The sequence below is a fragment of the Zonotrichia albicollis genome, chromosome 11 (assembly GCF_047830755.1).
Source record: "Zonotrichia albicollis isolate bZonAlb1 chromosome 11, bZonAlb1.hap1, whole genome shotgun sequence".
Lineage (NCBI taxonomy): Eukaryota > Metazoa > Chordata > Aves > Passeriformes > Passerellidae > Zonotrichia > Zonotrichia albicollis.
In genome coordinates, this window is record NC_133829.1 from 18607729 (window position 1) to 18629424 (window position 21696).

At 46.4% G+C, this 21696-nt stretch overlaps 2 protein-coding genes across 4 annotated transcripts in view; both read right to left on the bottom strand.

Moving 5' to 3' along the window:
* Positions 1–412: 412 nt before the first annotated feature.
* SEC11A (SEC11 homolog A, signal peptidase complex subunit) lies at positions 413–7418 on the bottom strand. Its single transcript, XM_074549704.1, has 6 exons — positions 7260–7418; positions 7043–7152; positions 5062–5211; positions 1499–1618; positions 1029–1086; positions 413–885 (listed from the first exon to the last, which is right to left on the bottom strand). Exons 1-6 carry the CDS (start codon positions 7308–7310, stop codon positions 835–837), a joined length of 540 nt encoding a protein of 179 aa, XP_074405805.1. The 5' UTR covers positions 7311–7418; the 3' UTR covers positions 413–834.
* Positions 7419–8306: 888 nt separating this feature from the next.
* Positions 8307–21696, bottom strand: part of ZNF592 (zinc finger protein 592) — a 40763-nt gene continuing 27373 nt past the window's right edge. For 2 of the 3 annotated variants that reach the window (XM_074549705.1, XM_074549706.1), the window contains exons 4-9: positions 20527–20703; positions 19599–19758; positions 16748–17026; positions 15572–15684; positions 11183–11351; positions 8307–10012 (exon numbers count right to left, since the gene is read on the bottom strand). In XM_074549705.1, coding sequence (XP_074405806.1) covers positions 9497–10012; positions 11183–11351; positions 15572–15684; positions 16748–17026; positions 19599–19758; positions 20527–20703 — 1414 coding nt within the window. In that variant the 3' untranslated portion in view covers positions 8307–9496. The remainder of the gene's footprint in view (positions 10013–11182; positions 11352–15571; positions 15685–16747; positions 17027–19598; positions 19759–20526; positions 20704–21696) is intronic. The other variant, XM_074549707.1, reaches the window with a different exon arrangement.

Sequence of the window (21696 nt, forward strand, 5' to 3'; positions counted from 1 at the left end):
AATTGCAATAAAATTGCAATTTAAATTTGCAATTTTCAATAAATTGCAATTTTCAATTTGCAATAAAAATTAAGCCATTTTTATTATTGCATCCCTGTCAAAGAGCTGTGGGTATTTCCCATGTCTATCCTTCTGTTACCTACACAATGCACAAAGTAATCCTTTGGCATCTTCTACCCCACACACTTTGCAGTGTTTGGGCAGATTATTTCAGTGTGATTTACAGAAACAGAGAAATATTGAATATCTACAGGTCAGGACAGATTATTCCCCAAAAAGGGGTGAGAGTTGCAGCTGCTACTGCTCTGTGGAGAGAGAACAAGTTCGATGGTGGCTTTCAGCAAAGCCCAGGTATCCCCCAGAACCTGGGCAAGGAGGCTGCTCTCATCAGGGCAATAACAAAAAACGTGGCAAGAGGCAAAATCTTTATTCCAGTTCTGAATTGGAAAAGAGCTGTCCTGGCCACAAGTCACCAGAGGACAGTTCAGTGAGCACAAGGGAGGGGGCACCTGGCCCTGCCAGGCACACACTGAGCACACGGTCCCAGAGGCACTTGGAGAGGAAGCTCAGCTTCAAAGTACAAGCACTAAACACTTTGGCTCAAATTTTTAATATAAAAATTCACTAAAAAGGCTAAAATGTGACAAACCATTGGAAATACTGTGACAAACATTCGCCCTTGAGCAGTTAAAAACCAAAACAAACCCAAACTGGCACGAAGCTTTGAAATGCATGCTTTCTTCTTTCTCCTGGTACACTGGACCATCAGCTACTTTAAAGGTTCATCTAGAAAATTCCATGGCACCTTCATCTTCAGTAGTTCAGTGCAAGGGATTACTCTCGATGGACCAGCACAAATAAACCCAGTAAAAAGAGCACTGCATACTGGAAGAGAGAGCAGAGGAGACAAGGAGTGCACACTGACATCTACAGCAGCAAATGTGCAGGGCACAGGGCTCTGCCTGTGTTCTCAGGAAGGAATTATAGCTGGGGTGGGAAAAGCAGGCAGGAAATAGAAGAGTTCTTACCTTAAATTTTGGATAATCGTTCATTAAGATAGTCACTATTCCAATGTAGGGCACAAATCTACAAGAATAAAGGGGTTTTTTTTAAATAAACATTGTTCCAGGGCGCAGAGGGAGAGTCACTCAAGCATTAATCAAGGGGCTGGTGACTTCTTCCTCCCTGTGGCAGTGGGTGACAAGCAGCCCAGAGGGTGTTTCAGTCTGTGCCTGGCTCAGATTTCACTTGCCTGCAAACACTGAGGAGAAATCTGACAATTCTGACCAAGTCTGAGCCCACCCACCCTTAAATCTGTGTCCATCCAGCACCAACACCTCAGGACACAGCTCACACCTCAATGCCTTTGCTTACACCAAACTAAGAACTGAACTCTCCACACCCTCAGGCAGGTTACAAAACCCAGCAAAGGAGGATTTAGCAGATGGCTTTTGGGGACAGCACTGTGAAAAGCCCCATTGTTTTCAACTCCACTTACCCTCTTGCTCGTCCTACTACATCCTTCTTCTCCAGCCAGTGCTGCCCCTGCTTGTAGAGCCCTCTGTCATCCACAGCATTGTTGTCTCCCTTTGTCAGAAATTTGATGTCTCCATTTTGCCTGGTAAAGACAAGACAAGACAAGAGAGCCAGGTGAGGCAGGAGAGAAAGTTGTTAAAACAAGAAGCATGGAGAGACCAACACAAGGGCACTAGAAGCATCCATGTCCTACAATTCAAGGAGGATAAAAGGGGGAAACTGTCAAATGCAGCAGAAAGCAGATGGTCTGGAAAAAGCTGCCATGGGAAGAATGAGTTCTGGCCCCAGCAGAATTTCAGAACAGTTTCTAGTGTAGGTGCAGCTATTGCCTCTTGCCTTTTGACCCATCTTGTGTTGATGCTTCTCTTGCTTCACACAAATGTTGAATTCTGGTATCCCTACTACAACACAAAAGGAGAAACTGGGATTGAAGCACACAGCTCTACTCAGCAGTGGGCAGAAGCAAGTTGAAAATTAGAATTTATTAGGAAAGGGGGACAGAAAAACCCAAATAATACCACAATGGCACAGCATGAACTCACAATGTGCCTACATCTGGAATGCTCTGGGCACTGCTGAGCCCCCCAGATCCTTTTCTGCAAGGGAGAGAAGAACTGGCAAAGGTTGAGAAATTATTAACAAGGTGTGGAACCACTTCCATACAAGAAACTACAGACCAGGACCCTCCAGCCTGGAAAGACAGAACTGATGGGACAGATATGTCATAATCCACCACAAATGGCAGCAACAATCAAATAGATTTTCTCTTCCAGTGCAAGAGCCAGAAGGTACCAAAAGGAGCTCACAAATAATGGGTTAAAGCCAGGCAGGGAAGAACTAAACCATGGCTCTCTGCAAAGGTATTTTGGTTGGCAAAAAATTGTATTGGCTGAAAAATTGACCTGATATTCCATATAAAAGAGGAAATTAGGTTGTTCATAAAGAACTAGGACTTTGTGCTTGAAACTGTAACCTGCAGAAAGCAGGGAAATTATCACTACATGCTCTTCCTAGTGTTTCATTAATCCTGAGATGAATTAGCTTGCCAGAATCAGGATTGAGGAGTAGATGAATCTTTGCTTTGACCAGGAAGAAGATTCTTTCCAGGCCATTCCTGTTCAGATGCTGGACAGGAGCATCCTCAGTGCTTGAATCTCAGCTCTCCCAGAACTGACAGATGGAATGCAAACAGGAAAGCAGCTCTGTGGAGCTCAGGCTGTTTTCATCATGCATGAACACCAACAGGCTCCTTGACAAGAGAAGTTTGGGAAGGAAAAAGAGAAAAAACTCACATTTCTTTCTCCAAAGCACATCTGGCTCGTTGTGTGGGAACAACAAACGCTGTCTGGGAAAAGATAAAGATGCCCAGAGGTGCAGAAAATGTAGTTTAGCTCTGAAGAGTGATGGTGTGGGAGTGCAGCACCTTATTGAGCAGAGTCAAGGCTCTGCCACAATGCAGCATGAGAAGCCCATGGTGCAATCCTCTGCTGTCTGAGGTGAGTGACCCTGCTCCAAAACCACTAAGTAAATTTGGAATGCACACTCAGTGTTAGTAATAAAGAATGAATTCAATTTTGAGCTGAAAGAAGAAGAAAAGGCCAGCAAATAACAGACATTTTCTCACTGACACAATATTGATGTAAACTGGGGCCTGAATTGCCCCAAAATCATAGAGAACACTGTTTCTGTCTTCCTGAATTCTGACACTCCTGTCAGCTTCTGCAGAGACTTTGCACTTCCAAACTGGCACTAGAAAATTATTCTTTAAGTAGTGAAAGAAGCAACAGACACCCAAATCCTGCCTTCAGCTCCCAGGTTCAGGTTGCAATATGGATTTTTCAGTTTATCTCTCCTAATAAAAAGATTAGGTTTGTGTTTGGTTGTTTCAGTTAAATGAAACCTAAAATACTGCAGAATGGTTTCACCCTTCTGGCCCTGTTACATTTAAACAAAAAACAGTGCTGGATATCCTGATATCTAGAGATAGAGCCCCAAAAATGGGCTCTATCTGGAGCCCATTTTTTCTCTGGAGAGAAAATGCTGCACAGAACAGAGAAGGAAAACTGCATTTCACTTGAAAGAGTTCCTACAACATCATAAAAGATGATCATGCAACATCAGATGTCAAATTCAGCCCATAAACTGAAGTTATTTTTAAATCAGCGGTATCAAAGAACAGCACTTTGCAAACTGACACTGTTCAAAGGTCTGGGTACAGAATAAATCTGAACAGCAAAGAATGGGTGAAGAATAAATCTGACCAGCTTTGCCTGCTGGGAGAGGCATTGTTTCACTGCCTCAGAGCCAGGATTCCAGCTGGGTATTCACATGCACAAGGCTGGTCATCCTTCAGCTGGAGCAGACAACTGGTCTGGATATTCCAGCAGCTTTGGGAAAGGAACCTTCTCCATCCCATCAACATCTCAACCAGAGGAATCCTCAGATGCCACCTGGCTCAGCTCCAGCTCCCACCAGCAAACATTCACTCAGCAGGAACAGATGCGGGAACCCCAATCAGCTGCTGCCTGCCAGAGATGCCCTGAAGAACCAGGGGTTCAGTTCTGGATTCAGTTTTCACTCAAACAACTCACACAGCTGACCTGGAGAGGCCACAGCTCCATCCAGCAAAGCAGGAAAGCTCCTGACTGCAGTGGAAGCCTTGTTTGGGAAGCTAAGCCCTGATGAGCCATGAAACCAATGCCTGTTCCATTCCTCCACACACACAACCTCCCCAGTGCTGAGAGTGAGCAGCACACAAAGACTCTGAGCACAACAACACAACCTTCTAGAGAGACAAAAGGGCCTGAGTGTGCATGACAGCAAAGACCAGGATACAGAGACAAGCTCTAAAGTAACACACACTACACACAAAACATCTTCTGCCACCAAGATTCACTTCACAAACACAGCCCTGCTCCAGCAGACAGCACAGCAGCTGGGGACAGAGAGGATGGCACAGGAGACAGGCATGGTGTCACTTCCAGTGCCTAAAGGGGCTCCAAGAGAGATGGGCAGGGACTGCAAACAAGAGCCCTGAAGTAACAGGGGTAATGGTTTCCTACTGCCAGGGTTAGATGGGATAAAATAATTAAATTCCTCCCTGTGAGGGTGGGCAGGCCCTGGCACAGGGTGCCCAGAGCAGCTGTGGCTGCCCCTGGATCCCTGAAGCAACCAAGGCCAGGCTGGACAGGGCTTGGAGCACCCTGGGACAGTGGGAGGTGTCCCTGCCCATGGCACAGGGTGGAATGAGATGAACCTTAAGGTCTCTTCCAACCCTAACAATCCCATGATTTTACAGTTTGGAGTGTCCAGGGCACTGGCACAGCTTATGATCTTTACAAGTAAACAAAGCAGGCCAGATTTTGTCTGCCTGAAACTCCTGTGTCACTTCCTACAGTGGAACAGGAGTGTCCTACACTTCCTATACCTGGATTTCCATGACTGACATTCCTCATCCCTTGTTTACCCATGAAGAACACCAGACAGGGACACAACAGCAGCAGAACCCCCAAACTCTTCACATACTTCTCATGGATTTTCAGGACACGATGGACAATGGGAATTTCCCTTCCTTCTATCCTGAAGACAACAATTTCTCCCACTCTGATGGGATCTTCAATTCGGTTGGTGAGGAACAGCAGATCTCCTCTGTGGAAAGCAGGCTCCATACTCCCACTGAAAAACAGGAGAGGAACAACTGAACAACATTTCAACACTCAGTACCAGGTTTTCATGGCCCTTTAGGAAAAATCTCACAAGAACTTCCTGAGAAAGAGAAGCTGTGGATACCCCATTGCTGGAAGTGTTGAAGACCAGGCTGAAACCTTGATGAAGAGAAAACCACCCTGGGGATTGGGCAACTGTGTAATCTCTATTACAATCAGGTTTTCAGTCATCATACTGTTTGGATTTGTTGGGAAAAGAGCACTGTATTACAAGCACATCCAAAGGGAAAAGCTTTTTTAATAAGCAAAAAGCTGATGATGAACGCTGCCTTTTGATTCCTGAGCTCACCATTGGCAGGGCAATGCTGGCAGCTTTGTAATGATGGGAAGCTTTTTTAAATTTAATTTATTTTTTAGAGATAGACAGATTATCATCAGAAACAAAGCACTGAAAGCATTCCCATCTGAAACAGACAAAGGGACTTGCCAAAAATTTGTTACAATGATTCATTGCTCTGCTTAATTATCTCATTTCAGGCACCACGACTCAAGTTATTTTTCTTCTGTCTTGTAAATGGCAATTGTTACCAACTACTTATCCCTCCTAATTCCACATAAATAATGCAGAACAGAACAATGAACTTTAAGTAGCGCGTGCATTTGTATTTTATCTTCACAGAGCACAGCAGATGCAGCTCAGAACAGCAGATCAGTCACTGCAAAGGGGCTGTGACCTCACCACTCCTGTTTTACTCACTGGGAGGAGCAGGGGGAAACATCTGCCCTGCACCTCATCAGGAGGGGGTGTTGGTAAGCAGCACTTGGTCATGTGCATTTCCACATCATGAAGAATGATGCAGAAACACAAAGGAAAGGGCAGAGTGGCCACAGAGCAGGGGCAATATCCATGCACAGAGCAGGGCAATATCCATGCACAGAGTAGGGCAATATCCATGCACGGGGCAGGGGCAATATCCATGCACGGGGCAGGGGCAATATCCATGCACGGGACAGGGGCAATATCCATGCACGGGACAGGGGCAATATCCATGCACAGGGCAGGGGCAATATCCATGCACAGGGCAGGGGCAATATCCATGCACAGAGCAGGGGCAATATCCATGCACGGGGCAGGGGCAATATCCATGCACAGGGCAGGGGCAATATCCATGCACAGAGCAGGGGCAATATCCATGCACAGAGCAGGGGCAATATCCGTGCACGGGGCAGGTGCAATATCCATACCAGTACCCAATGGCACCCAGGGAATCTGTCCCAGGCAGCAGGAAGATGGGATAACACGGGTGGCACCCACTGCAGGGCAGTGCTGTAAGGACAGTGTGTGCCACCCAAATCAGTGACAGAGTGACAAGCCTTAAGCTCAGGACCATCTCTGTAATGGAAAATCATGGAACCATCACAGCTGGGTTGGAAAGGACCTTAAAGCCATGGACAGGGACACCTTCCACCTAAGGTGCTCCAAGCCCTGTCCAACCTGGCCTGGAACACCTCCAGGGATAGGGCAGCCACAGCTTCTCTTTGTATCCTATGCCCGGGCCTATTGCCCTCACAGGGCAGGATTTCCTCACACTGACCCCTCTAACCCTGCCCTCTGGCAGGGCCGTCCCGTCACTACCTGCCCGGGTATAAAGTCCCTCTCTCTCACCAGCCGGCTGGCAGAGCCAGGTGAGATGCTCTTTCTACCCCGCTCCCTCCTCCCTCGCTATTGCTGAGCCTGGATTCCTGAGGAGCTCCTGGCCCGCTGTGGCTCCGCCTGAGCCGTCCTTGTGAGGGCCCCGGTTAAACTCGCTGGGTTCAATCCCCCGCATGCCGGCACTGACCTCAGCACCACCACGATGGGGCTCTCGCTGCCCGTCACCACCATGAGCCCCTTCCAGATCATGAGGGCGGAGGACACGATCATGCCGAAGTTGAGCACCTGGTAGTAGAGCTGGGGAGCAAGGGGTGGGTGAGGCCCCGCCGCCCGCGCACGGCGAGGCGCACCGGCCCCGCCCGCCCTCCTGCCCTCCCGGCGCTCCCCCCCGGCCCCTCCGGCACCTGCCGCTTGTTCATGCGCCGCACATCGTCCAGAAAGTCCAGCGACAGCATCGCCGCCGCCACCGCCGCCGCCGCGCCCGCACGGCCCCGCTTCCGCTTCCGCCTGCCCGACACGTCACCGCCGCTTCCGCCGCGCGGGAACCGGGACACCGGGCACCGGCGCGGGAACGGGAACGGAGCGGGGCCGCACCTCAGCCCAGAGAGCCCCGCGCACCCGGCGCCCGCAGCCAGCGCAACACACCCGCAGGCAACACAACACCCATCCACACAAACACCGCAGCCAGCAATGCCCCGCTCCATCAAAAGCCGTCCAACCCATGCCCAGGTCCGTCCGTGCCTCTTCCAGTCACTCCCCTCCAGGGTACACACAGCGAACCAAAAACACACCGAACCAAACCCACACAGCGAACCACACACACAGGGAACCACACACACAGCGAATCAAACCCACCGAACCAAACAGCGAACCAAACCCACAGCAAACCAAACACACAGAGAACCAAACGCACACCGAATCAAATGCACAGCGAACCAAACACACAGGGAACCAAATACCCACTGAACCAAACCCATAGCGAACCAAACACACCCCAAATCAAACACACATTGAACCAGACACCGAACCAAACACATACTGAAACAAACACACATTGAACCAAACAGACAGCAAACCAAACCCACACTGAACCAAACCCAAACAACCAAACTCAAATGAAACCAAACCCACATTGAACCAAACCCACAGAGAACCAAACACACTGAACCAAACACACATCGAACCAAACACACAGTGAACCAAACCCACATAGAACCAAACCCCCATTCAACCAACACCGACACCCTTTACACTCCACACCCCATTCAGCCAACATTTCATCCAACCTACACCCCCTACGACAGCCCTTCCCACCACCCCCTATCCTACAGACACACCCAATCCTACAGACACCCCCCATCCAGCCTTTACTCATCCAACCAACACACCATTCAGCACCCAGACAGCTCTGTATCCAAGCATCACAAGACCACATGGTGAGGAGCCCAAGCAAGGAGATAAATAGTTCTTAAATTATTTAAACATTGTCAGAGTAAACAATAACAAGCGGAGTTCTGGCTCAACAGAATGAAAAAAAAAATAATGGTATAGAAGGTAATTGTATTACACAAAGCATGGGTGTGACAAGGAATGAGGGAGGAAAGAGAGAGTCAATGTGACTACATGGAAAGAAACATCTCCTAAAGGATGGGAGTGCCGAGCCACAGCAGCAGAGGAACTATGGAGATACTGATGGCTGCAGGATGGTGGCTCCTGCTGTTCCAACACCTCTGTGGGCTGAGCTCTGCTCCTCTCTCCTCAAAATGAGCTGTCAGGGAGCCCTGGCACTGACACATCGGGAGCTCTGGAATAGTTTCACTCCAGCTGACCCCACTGATGGCGGATTTACCCCCTTCTGGTGATAGTGCCAGGCTGAGCTCCACACTGGGATGAGCCAAGGGGCCTGGCAATGCCCACCCCAGGATGGCTTCCACAGACACACGGCCAGCACGGCCCTCCTCAACACCCTACTCACCAAGGAGCACAGGGGCCTCAAAATCCTCTTTCAAGGATGATTCAGGTCCAAGACATTTCATTAAACTGCGTTTTGGAAAAGAATGTTGTTATTTAGGCATAACTAAAGAATAACCAGCACGACTTCCAGCTCGAGGCCATCCCGTGTAACGCGGATCCCAGACCGGCCAGCACGGTCCTGACAAGCGCGTTCGGCTGAGCCAGAATTATGAGTTAAAATGAGTAACACAAAGGCAGGATGGGGAGAGAAAAAAGAAGCCATAAATAGAAGGAGAAAGAAAGGGAGATTGGGAAGGCGAGGCTGGGGCTCTGGGCAGAGGCTGAGGCGGTGCACACTCAAAGGAGGAGAGCTCATCTGAAGGAAACTGCAGCTGCAAAGTGCTCCTGGATCCTCAGGAGCTGGCCAAACCCCACTGAGGGCTCTGGCCCTGCTTTCCCTTTTCACCTCTCTGGGCTGGCAGAGAGTTAGTGCTTAGGATGCAATGGCAGGGTTGGTTTTGTTTTTTTCTGTTTTAAATTTCCCTTACAAATAGGAGTTGCAACGTCCATCTCAAGAAATCAACAGAATATTTCAAAGATTTGCCCCATCCCCACCCTGTATTTTGAGTAGAAACCCCTCAACAAAAAACCCCCAATCAACCAAAAGGGCTTTTTTTTTTTTTTGCTTTTAAGTCTTAAGAGACTTTGAATGATTGTTCTGTGAGGTGCTGTTGGGGCCTTCTGCTCCACACGTCTGACTGTGCTCACAAAGAGCTGAGTCCCTTTTGCACTCTTTGTATTTGTTCTCCTCTTCCGCCGTAGTGTTCAACTCGCCATTGTAGTCCTCGTGTCCATTCTTACCCATCTCTATTTGTAACTTCTGCCTTTCATCCCCCTCCTCCTCCTCCTCCTCCTCCTCCTCATCCTCCTCCTCCTCATCTTTGACTTTATGAACGATGAAGAGGTGTCTGTTCAGGGAGATGTGGGAGGTGTAGCAGAGGCCGCAGAACAAGCACTGGAAGGTGGAGCTGTCGCTCTTGTGCCGAGGGATGTGTTCCTGGAACTCAGTCCGGACGTCCGTGGCAAAGCCGCACTTGGCGCATTTCCAAGGCGCTCGCAGTTTTTTGGCTGGCGGCGCGTCCGAACCCGCAGCGCTCTCTGCCTCACCCAGCTCATCCTGTGCCATCCTCTTTGGAGATTTGGCCTTTAAAAAATAAGATTGAAAAGTTACTTCATCATTTGAACCCACAGAAAAGTAAGTGCTAAAATCCACACGCGAGTCTGGAGATGCCTGAGGGTGAAGTCATGCCTAGGGATCCCTTCCCTCCCCACACCCAAACACCTCACCAGGGCACAGAATTTCAGCTGCTGTCCTGTGATGTGAGATGGGAATGCTGGGAGAGGTTGGCAGGGCACAAACATGATGGGGAAATAGTTTAGAATCAAGGAATCATGAAATGGTTTGGGTTGGAAGGGACTTTAAAGCTCATCCAGTTCCACCCCCTCATGGGCAGGGACATGTCCCACTATCCCAGGGTGCTCCAAGCCCTGTCCAGCCTGGCCTTGGACACTTCCAGGATGGGGCAGCCACGACCTCTCTGGGTAAAAATCTGGTTTGGTGTGGGAAGGAGGAGCCCACAGAAGAGGGACAGCTGAGGGACAAAGGGGTGGTCAATAGCCCAGACAACGCTTCTCAGATTAAACTCTGAACATTCTCCCCTCCACTCAGATTTTGTCCTCATGGCATCCCTCAGTAACTCATCCTCTCTATCTTAAAATCTTGCAGCTTCTTCTCCTTTGAGGATGACTTGCTTAAATATGCCCCTGCAGTGATATGCAAAATGTGTATTTTTAAAATAAATGGAGCAAAGAAGCCCAAGCAGCCAACCCTCCACTCCAATCCAAAACAAAAATCAGTAAAACAGTTATGGCTACTATACGAAATTACACATTCCTACTTAAGAAAAATGCAGTTCTCATAGGTAATGGATCTAGCAAGTACTTTAAAACAGAAAATAAATCTTTTGTAAGTAGCAGAAAAAATAAGGGAGAAAGAAGGAAAATGTGCCATGCTCGTGAATGGGGTACCAGGGGAAAACAAGGGTAAAAACAACCTTAAATTACAAAATAGACTGAAAAAATGCCAGAGAAAATCTTGAGAAATGCAAGATGAAATGCATGTTGTCCTGGAGCTGGTGCAGCTCAGCTGCACTGACACTGCTGCCCCTGCCCCTGCCAGAGGGAGCCAGGCTGGATGGAACTGAGTGAGGAAAGGGGATCTGCCCCAAGGGTGGGAGGGTTTGACTGGCACGAGGCCACAGCTCGACGTAACACCCCGAATGAACAGCTACTAGCCAAGTACATTTAATTGTACATTTAATTTTCCATGAAAATAGGGATCAGTTACTTCTGCTCTGTCTCTCTCTGGAGCTTTCACTTTGGCCATCTGGGATAAGTCTGGGTTTTTGATGCCGTGCATGAGGCTGATGTGGTTCTCCAGCATGAATGGCTGAGGAAATGTCTGATTTTCATCTGTGCAGTACCTTGGAAATAAAAAAAAAAAAGAAGACAATTTATTAGAGGATACATTCTTTGTATTGTGCCAAACCAAGAGGTGCAATTGGAGACAGACTCTGGTGAGTAATGTACCATCAGATTACCAAAATACACAGCAAAGCAATGTTTTAATAATAAAATATTACATTGAGAGAAATCTAGAACAGTTTGGAGTTTGCCACAGTGCTCATGAATGAGAGCAGGACATGTCTTCTTTCAGTGCTAAATAAATACAGGGACTAGAGGGGATCAGGCACCTGTGACAGATGCCAAAGAGGATAAATGATCAGGATGGAAAACACATGGGAGAACAACAAAAATGGACTCTGAGATGAGAGAACCACACAGAGAGAGCTGGTGACTCGTGTGACACTGAGGAGGTGTGTGACACAACCCAGCCCTGCACCCAGGGAGAACCAGCATTACACCCACCAGACTGTGCCACAACACAGCTAAAATTCTTACCAAACTGTTGAAATTCCAACTTTTATCCCAACAATCTAGGCAGAAACACTCATGAACATGTCACTTATATGTAACCCATGTTCAAACCTGGCAGAGCTGCTCCAGAGCTGGTGAGGGGAAGGGCTGTCTGCACCTTGGCTCCTGGATCACTGAGATCTCCTGCAATAAGTGCCAGGCCTTGCAGACATAAACCACCCCCCTGAAGTGCACAGAGGGCTCTGGTAGCAACTGGGAAAGCCAAAATTGAGTATTTGTGCTGTTCTTGCCAGCACAACATGGTGAAAGTCCATCACACACAGACCTGAGCAAGGACAAGTGACACCAGAGTCCCCTGAAGTGCCCTAACTGCATCTGAGACAGAGCACAACAGAGAGGAGCTGGAGTGTCTCTGGATAACAAAGATACCTTCTAAAAGAACAGAAGAAGATTCCTACTGATCTTCCAGTATAATTAGAGGGAAATTAAATGATGTGAAAATGCAGACATGCTCATTGAATACTTCTGGGTTTTAACAGGAATTGCTCAGAGGCTAAATCAATATTTAATGATGGAGGAATTTTTCTTCTTTGTGGAGGAGAGCTGAGAGGTTATTAAGTGGTATTTATCAAAAATAAACATGTTGAAAATCAAGTGTTTCAGACAGTTTGTACTCAAGACTTGGAAAAGAAGAGTAAGATAACAATAACCAAGTGAATTATGAAAGAAAATACACAATACATCACAGTATTTTGCAATTTGCCCTAATTTAGAATTCTTCTCATGTGAGCAGGGAAAGATGCTTGCCTAACCTGAATGACTCCAGTGACAAGCATGGCAGGAGGGTGTTCAGGTAAGTCCTTCATCACTGGTTGCTCCCTACAAATTTATCCAAAGCCAGAGACCTAAGCAGGGCAGGGGGAAAAAGGGGAAATCACAGCTGGGAATGTTAGAAACCAGAGGAAGGTCACCTACAAGCAAGAGTCACAAAAATTGTCAATAATCAGATCCATGACAGATTTTATTCATATTTCACATGGAAACCCAGGAGAAGAGGGTGACATGAAGTTAAGGCATCAAAATCCCTGAAGAGAGTAACAGGTGAGAGTGACACAAAATGCCAAACAGGAAGAAGGAAAAGAGACACCAGAACCACAAGAAAGGAGGAGCAGTGGAGATGTGATGTGCTGAAAAGAGCCAAGGAGGAATACAGAGACTGGAGGGTAAGAGTTTTAGAGCAGTGCTTTATAAAGTAAGAGGGATCAAATGGAAGACAGAACAAGAGACCTCAAACCAAACAAGGAGCAGCTCTTGGAGATGCTGGCAGAGAATTTCAAGGAGGAGATTTCATCTGCAGAGTGCTGTGATTTCAATGAGTCTGCCCTACAATGATGAAGAGAGCACAACCACTGTCCAATTAAGACTTCATCCACAGATTTTGAGAAGGAGCAAGCACAAGCTGCTGAATTAAATGCAACCACAATTCCCTTGGATTGCTAGCTGTGTTTTCTCTGCTGGCATGATCACTGCCCCTTGGGTGAACCAGTGGATGCACAGCTGTGTGTTGTTCTGAAAAGCAACAAGGTAATGCACAGCAGGCTGGCATATCCTAGGCTGTCAGGAATTTCCACACAAATCCTTCTTCTAGAAACATCTTATGCTCATTTTGATCCTGAAACATTCCACTTTAAAAACAACTGACCCAGAGAAAACAGATTTACACAGATCAGGTGAGTGGAACACCCAAGACCATCACCCACAAACTTAAAGCTGAATGAAACACAGTAAGAGCCAACATTTCATCTCCTCCAGAAGTTCCAAGTCAGAGCAGTTACAAGAAAAGGAAAGTTTAGAAGTCCTGGATGGAAAAATGTCTCAGGAATGTATTCCCAGTGGTAATGCCTGTGCTGTATCAATTTACTAAAAGCTGCTGTGGCTCACTAGATAGTTCAAAGAAACATAGTACATGGGGAATGTACTTGGACTCTTCAGATATTGGTATGAGGTTTTAGCAATTTGAGTGCAGTGAAGTGACACACATCAGAAATGCTTGCATTAAACCAAAATTTTAGATAAATTAGAAAAATTCCCCAGCCTACATCACTGCAAACTTCTTTTCTTACCCAAATGCTTTCATCCTATTTCAAAAGGATGTCTCAGAATGAGACAGGAAGGAATTTTGCACGGTCACTCAGCAAACAACTCTATCTGCAGCAGTTATAAAGGTAGATTCATAAGCACTGGGCTTTGTCCTGAACTGAGATTGTATCCACAGTTAAAATACATGGACCAGCAATGATCTTCATTCACCACTGATTTCCATAATTTGTCTGAAGTCTCCAGATCAATTTTCCAGCTTTGAGGTGTGACTTCCCAAGCAATTCCAGCAAGATTAATTCTGTGCAGTCAGTTCTGCCCTTCCACAGCAGTGACAAGATCTGGTTCATTATTAAGATTTTACATACCCAAAGAGAAGGCACAAGAGTGCTGCATGACCACACCAACCACAAAGCAGTGAAAGACTGACCCAATATTTTATTGGCTGTTTCACAACTATGCAAAACATTAATCTCATTTACCACCTTGTCCTGGGTTGACTATATGATGCTTTTACCCCAGTTCTGTTCTGTTTATGCTGAATAGTAAGTTTTGCACCTTTAAGACTTGGTCCAAGAGTGAAGGGGGAGAGAAGAAGCAGCAGTTTGTTTCAGACACTGCACTCACTCCTCACAATCCTGCTCCTGGACTGTGTTGTCTGTGGACAGACAGACAGCAGGACAGAGCTCTCCTTTGCTTTTAGTTAGTGTTAGCTTGCTGAGGCAAAAAAATTCCCTGGACTGTCGTTTTTTTTCCTTTTCTTTGGAGCTGTTCAACCTGCTCTGGACTGAACACCAGCAGAGCACTGGCAGCTGCACCTGTGGCCCACCAGGCCAGGCCTGGCCTGTGACATTTCCAGCACTGAGGGACTGATCAGAGCCTGAGTGAGCTGAGCTGCAACCTGGGGAGGGCGTTTCTGAGTTTGTCATCTCTTTTGGAGCAGCAAGAGGTTTTATTGTTTAGGTTTTATTGCTTAATAAACAGGTTTTATCACTTTTCTCCAAGGATGTATTTTTCTCCTGGACCAGTTGCGGGGAGGGACCAATTCAATCTGCTTTCCTAGAGGAGCCCCCTTTGGGCATTCTCTCCAAAATTTGCCCTGAACCAGGACACACTGCAGATATCAAACCACACCTTTGCTGTAGTGTGTTCTTAAGTTTGTTAGTTTGCTCCCCCCATTTTCTGTATTAAATAGTTTCTTCCTTTCCCAGGACCCTGTCAGTTAAGTTGCTATAGAAATGAAACTGCTCCTCCCCTGGTTTCTCTTATAAAGTGAAAGTTGTTTCCTCCTTGGGCTCAGTCAATCACTCCTTCTCTCCTCCCAGGTTTCGAGAATTTTCTTTTCTCTGGGAGTTATGGTTGGCTGTAGCCCCGGAGCCCCTCCTATGATTTATAACAGTTAGTTACTTTAGTATATCAGTTATGTTTCGTACCTCCAAATATGTATTTCTATTAAATAGCCCACCTTCCCTTAAGTTTCTACATTCACTGTGCAGTTAAAAGCAAGGAGTTTTTTAGCCGCTAAATCTCTTGTGTTTAACACATTCTTCTCCTCACTTTGCTTCAGTAACTCACAGTCAGGAGCAAACAGGAGCAGCAGACATGAGTTACTACAACTGCCAGACCCAGAGGGTGAGGGTGCTGCTGCCCAGGGGCACAGGGTACGTACCAGCAGGTGTAGACCTTCTTTGCTGTGTCGTGGTTGTTGCGGATGTGCCTGCGCAGGCTGTTGGAGGCGTTGAAGGAGCGCTCGCACTGCCGACAGGGGTATCTCTTCATGGACTGCAGGCAAAGAGAAACACCTCTCAGCAGCAGGGACATGGAAGGCACTGCTTGGATTCTAATTCTCCTCCTCTTCACCTGGACATTACCTCTCACGTGCAAAAAAATCCCTTAATAAGATGTAATTCTGCGATGGAGATCACAGAGGCTTTGAGATCTCACTTAGATTCAGCCCTACAGTTGGGTAATACCAGCAGTGATTTTATAAAAGCAGGACTACCTAAAGCATTGATTTTATTGATGTTTTTATTAGGAATTACATATATTCACTACTGGACCCCATGCAGAATTCCCTCAGTGGAAGATCCCTTCAGCCTCAGAAGGCAGCAGGACCCCAGTTAAGTACAAGTCCACTTACCCTTCTCACTCCTGTAATTCAGAACAAGAAAAGGGCAAAATGCTAAACAGCATCACATGGGCCTTTCTGTTATCCCTATTCTGTTATCATGCATTTGGATGTATGATATCCACATTCCCCTAAGAAAGTCTGTCCTTTAACCAGCCTCCTCCAAATTTTTCTACAGCCCTTTATATAACCTGCATGTACATTCCAGTTAAAATCTTCTTAGGCTTGTTTAGTACATAATTCTATGTATTTAATTAAATACATAGAATACATCTATGTATTAAACTGAAATATTTGTCCAATTCCCTACTTCTGTGACATTCAAATGGGAAAATCCAGCACTCAGCCTGCCCTCATCTCCTTCTCTTGAAGTGAGGGCATCATCAAGTGAGACAACCCAGCCCTCCCCAAATCAAGCTAGAAGGACTCAAATACAATGATCCAGATTCCCATTCATGGCTGGGTGACTCAGGATATCAAGCAAGAAATCCTGATGCCAAAGTACTGAGAAATCTGGCTGCACACAGCATCTTGGCCCATGTTCTGCCAGCAACAAGGATTAGCTTGACAAAAGTAGGTCAAGGCTTGAGCTGGATGAAACACACAAAAATTGAGATTTGCAGTTCTTGTAATGACAGCTCTGCAAAGGGGCCTGGAATGCAGGAGACTGGTGCTCTTCTCCATCTCCCTAGCTCAAGTATTTCATTCCAGTCTTACCCTTCCATGATTTCTCTTCATGTGGGACACGTAGGTTTCCCGATCAGGGATCCACTGTGAACATTCCTTGCAAGTCCAACCAGTTCTTCTCAGCCTGGACTTGGATTCAGGGTTATGTCCTTCCACCCTCATGTCTTTCCTGGTCAGAGGAGAGGGGGAAGTCCCATTGGCTACCAAAAGCTCCTTTGGTGAGGTGTGAACCTGGTTCCTCGAAGCCTTCTCAGATTTCTGCCGGAAGTTTGAGAGCTCCTCAGGATTGCGGGGGACTCCATGAACACCCTGTGTAACAGGAATAGTGGAAATGCAGGTAACATTTACATGTAATTTGTATTCCACACCTTTATTTATAAATAAATACCATTCACTATTTAAACACATTATTTAAATCCCCACTGGCCAAACAAGTGTTGTTGTCCTGCTCCTGTATGTTTTCCATTTCTCCTAGAAGCTGCTGCAGTGCTTTCCCTGACGAGAGATCTTCCCAAAAAAAAAAATAAACTTCTATTTCTGTTTCCTGCATGACAACAGCCACTCCTTGCTGCTGCCTGTTCAGCATTTTGGATGAGCCCTGGGAACTCTGGTTAAACAGGGAACATGTAATGGAAGAGAAATTTCAATTGTCGTTATTTCAAGAGGCTAAGCTCTAAAAACACAGAGCTTTGGTAAGCTCTGAATGAAATGTTGCTCCAAAGCTGCTTCATTTTTGCTCAAGGGATGGAAGGAGAAAATGTTAAGTTTCTCCAAGTCTATTTCCTTCAATTCCACTCCATCTATTGATATTTACATTTTTCATGGTTCAAAACTTTGCTCCTGACATATAAGACCAAGCATAAAGCCAGGAACCAGCCTTATAAGGAATGGCCCCAGGCTCTTTGGTTACTCAACAGGCCAAAATCCAAAAGTCCCCCAAAAAGTTATTTTAACAAAGAAAATTGAACATAAGGAAAATAATCTAAAAATGAAGAGCTGTGGGAAAGCAAAAGCAAGTAAAAGAACAACATACCAAAGAAACCTCAAGAAACTCCCCCAGGAACAACAACAGTTCATCCACACAAAAGGCTAATTTAGAGGTTTAATTGTGCACAGTAATTAATAACGGGTAAAGTCTCAACACATGAAAGCCCCAGGCATTTGGAAATCTTTCTGTGGGTTAGACACCAAACAAACCTCTAAACAAAGGGCTCAGCTGAGAATTCTGTGTGTACTTTGCACCTGGCCCAGCTGATGCCCACAGAAGCCACAGCACTGCCAGCTCCTCAGGAACACAGACACATCACCTTCCTCCCCAGCTGGAAATCTCTGGAGGGTTTCAGTGCCCATTACTCCACTGTTACACCACAAATGAGGAGCATGGAAAAATGAAGTGATTTCTCTGCAGAATCAACACCAGGAAGCAGAGTAACTCCTGCTCTGCAAAGCTCTAAACCTGAGGAAGATGAGGAGGCACGTGGATTCTTTATTTTGCATGTAGGCACACACCAGACAGCACCTCCTAAAAACTCTACCACATGAGGGTGATCTCAGAGGGAGTGCAATTACTCCCCTGCCACAGCCAAAAAGCCTTCAGTCACCTCAGAGGTTGAGACAAAGTTTTGTGGTGAAGATCTCGGGGTGCTGATGCACAGACTGCTGCAGGCAGGCCCCTGGGCTGGCATCTGACAATGAACCACAAGGGAAATATCTCAGCCCCAGTTTTTTAGCACTGGGGATGAACACCTCTTTGAAGGTCCTAGCCTTAATCTCAACTCTATTTTCCTAGCTATAATGCACCAAGATTAGCAATCATCAGCTTCACAGGAGGGCTTCAAATTGTAATTCATTACTGCATGCAAAGTACTTCCAGATTTGAAAATTAAATATATGGGGGAGAGAGCAAGGAAAGAGTTTTGAATGGGTTTTGCTTTCAGGAATGAGCTAAAAAATCTTCTAGCTTTCTCAGTGTTAGTATAAACAAAATAAAGTCACTGATTAAAAAAAAATAATTTTTCCCTCATCAAAGGGCAAGCTCTTTCTTCAGAATGCTACAGAGAAATCTTCTGAGATGATTTTTGTGAGGTGTTGTTGGGCACTGAACATAAAAACATCCTGAGTAAGATAACAGAAAAATGTGACCCCTTTACATTTATGGGATGATCAGACCTGTAAGGCTGGTACCTCCAGGGCAGTAATTTCTGCCTCCCTCAGTCCCCTCCTGCAGCCTGGTGTGGTTCAGAGCAGCAGGAATTGGGCTGTTAAATGCCACATAACCTCCTCTGAGGCTGCTGCAAAGGGACCAAAGCTCTCCAGGGGAGCACCCAAAATGGCAGATCCAACTTTCACTATATAAATTCAGTAACACTGTGGGCAGAGAATAATTGTTCCTGTCTCCCAACCAAAGAAAAAGCTGCCACATGAATTTAATTACTTTCTTTAGGAGGCTGGGGACTCCCCATCCCTGGAAGTGTTCAAGGACACAAGGGACAGCACCCAGAGCAAGCTGGGACAGTGGAAGGTGTCCCTGCAGGGGCAGAATGAGATGGCCTTTAAGGTGCCTTCCAACCCAAACCAGTCAGTGATTCTGTGCTTCTATGAACATACAAGAGTTTAAAATCAAAGAGCTTTACCTGTATAAACAAATTTTTGTCATAAAATGCATCTAGATGAGAGGAACTGCCAGCATTAAGACCAACTAACACAAACTATTCCACTATGACATTTCCACATCCTGTAAATTATTGCAGTCTGTATTTTCCACCGAGACATTCCTCAAGAATCTTCCACTTCTTGAACCACTTGCCCCACATGGTTGATGTACATTCTCTGTGAACTCAAAAGATGAGATTTTGCACCAGTAAGGGAGAGAGTCACCTACCTTGACATGCTGCATTAGCTGCTGCTTCTGCATGTACACCAGCTGACACTGTGGGCACTTAAACACTCCCACTAACAACTTGCTGGGGTTCTGCTGGAAGTGCTCCTGGAGCAGCTTCTTCTTGTTAAAGACCATCTCACAAGAGCATTTGTAGATCACCCTTAAACAATTAAAGAAAGTAAATTCAGTCTCTCAGCCTCGAGAAAACAATGTAAAAAGTTATCCCAGCAACTCCAGAAAGGGATGGACTTCTGAGGAGAGCTGTGCTCTCCATGTATTGTCAACACACACCCACGTGGGCAACTGCACCAGTAACTCAACTGGGAAGAACATCAAAATGCCTCAGGCACATACCACAGCTTGCTAAAAATAAGTTTACTTCTATGCATATGCATAACCCTGTGTGTATGAGCACAGACAGATGGGAGCAAACACAAAGCAAACCAGCCAGAGCTACACACTGCTTTCAATCCCACCTTTCCATAGTTCCTCACTTAAAGCACAGATTTTTGGCACTAGCTCAAGCCTTGGAGGGAATAGCTACAGGGTGGAAAAATCAGGAGACTTCTCTCTAGTGATTTTTGGGGGTAACACTGCCTGGGATAACTCTGCTCTTCCATAAAGTGCCAGATTCCCTGGGGACATGTACCAAGAGGTGCCACTGAGGGTCCTGCTGGACAAAGAGGTGACAATTAAATTCCTTTTATGAATGTTTAGCTCTTGCTTGTCCAAAGCCCTCTCCTCCTGCCCAGGAGACTGTGTTTGTACCAAGGCATGCTCTGCTTTGGAACAGACCCCTGCTAGCAGACAAAGCAACAGCTCATCTTACACAAGGATAAAAAACAAAACTAGATAAAAAACTGTGAGGGAAAGGGGGAATCCTGGATCCATCCAGCAAAGGAGAAGAGATAAAACCAAAAACACTTACTGAGTAGTCTTGTGAGGCTCTGCTGGGTGCTGGCTGGCCACGTGAGCCATGGTGGTGTCAGCAGACTTGAAGGCCTTGGGGCAAAAAGAACACTTGTGGAAGACTTCGCAGTGTTTCTCGTGGATGTGCACTTTGAGCATGGCCAGGGTCATGAAGACAACTCCACAGTGGATGCACCTGGGGGAGGCAGGACAAAGAGCTGAGTTACAGCCACAGCACCACTCCCATCACACCCACAGAATGGCACAGATGGGAGGAGGACCAGGCTGTGGTGGGTCCTTGATTCAATCAGTTCAATCTCTTCTGTGTTAATGTGGAAGAGTCAAAGAGGAATACAAAACAGAAATTCTGGGCAGAACTCACAGCTAAATGTTACCAACAAGATCTATAAAAGAAACCTTCAGAGACTAAAACAACCCAATAAAGAATGAAGATGTGGTTGAACAGAATGCCAGCCCTGTACCTGTGAAAGCCAATTCCAGCACAGGGCACAAGTGAAAGACTAAAGTACCTGATGAGATCTCCCTGTGGCAAAAAGCAGCACAAATACCCAGTACAAAATAAAGAGAAAGAATGTTCAGTCAGGAATCTTCAGCATTGAGCTCCAGAAAATCACCACAGCAAGAATATTCAGTCAGGAATCTTCAGCACTGAGCTCCAGAAAATCACCACAGCTAAGATACTGAGAACTGCACTAGAAACACCCAAGGAACTGATAAAGCTCAATAAAATCTTTAAGATATAGGTGCTGCCTATAAAGTGCTTGTCTGGAAAGGCTGTCTGAGTGCTCAGAGAAGAGAGAGGGAGAAGCAGAAAAGGATCTTCTCAGCAGCTGAAAAGAAGGCCAAGAGGAGAGCAGGGCCACCCTGCTGTTCCCAGATGGCCTCTCCTCCAGACACACACACCTGTGACAGGTCCTGCCTCACATTCCCACAAGATGGCAACAACCAGCAGCCTCACTTCATTTCCCTTTGACACTCCCCACATCTGCCTGCTGTGCTCTGAGATGCCACACTCCAACTCAGAAGGGCATGTGAGGATGCAGCCACCTGTCCCCAGTACCAGCCACAGAGTTTGGTGCCCCTCTGCTGATGTGGCACCAGAACAGCCTCTCCCAAGGATATTCCATCAGAAGGACACCAGTGGAACCTGCTTAAGCCAGCACTGCAT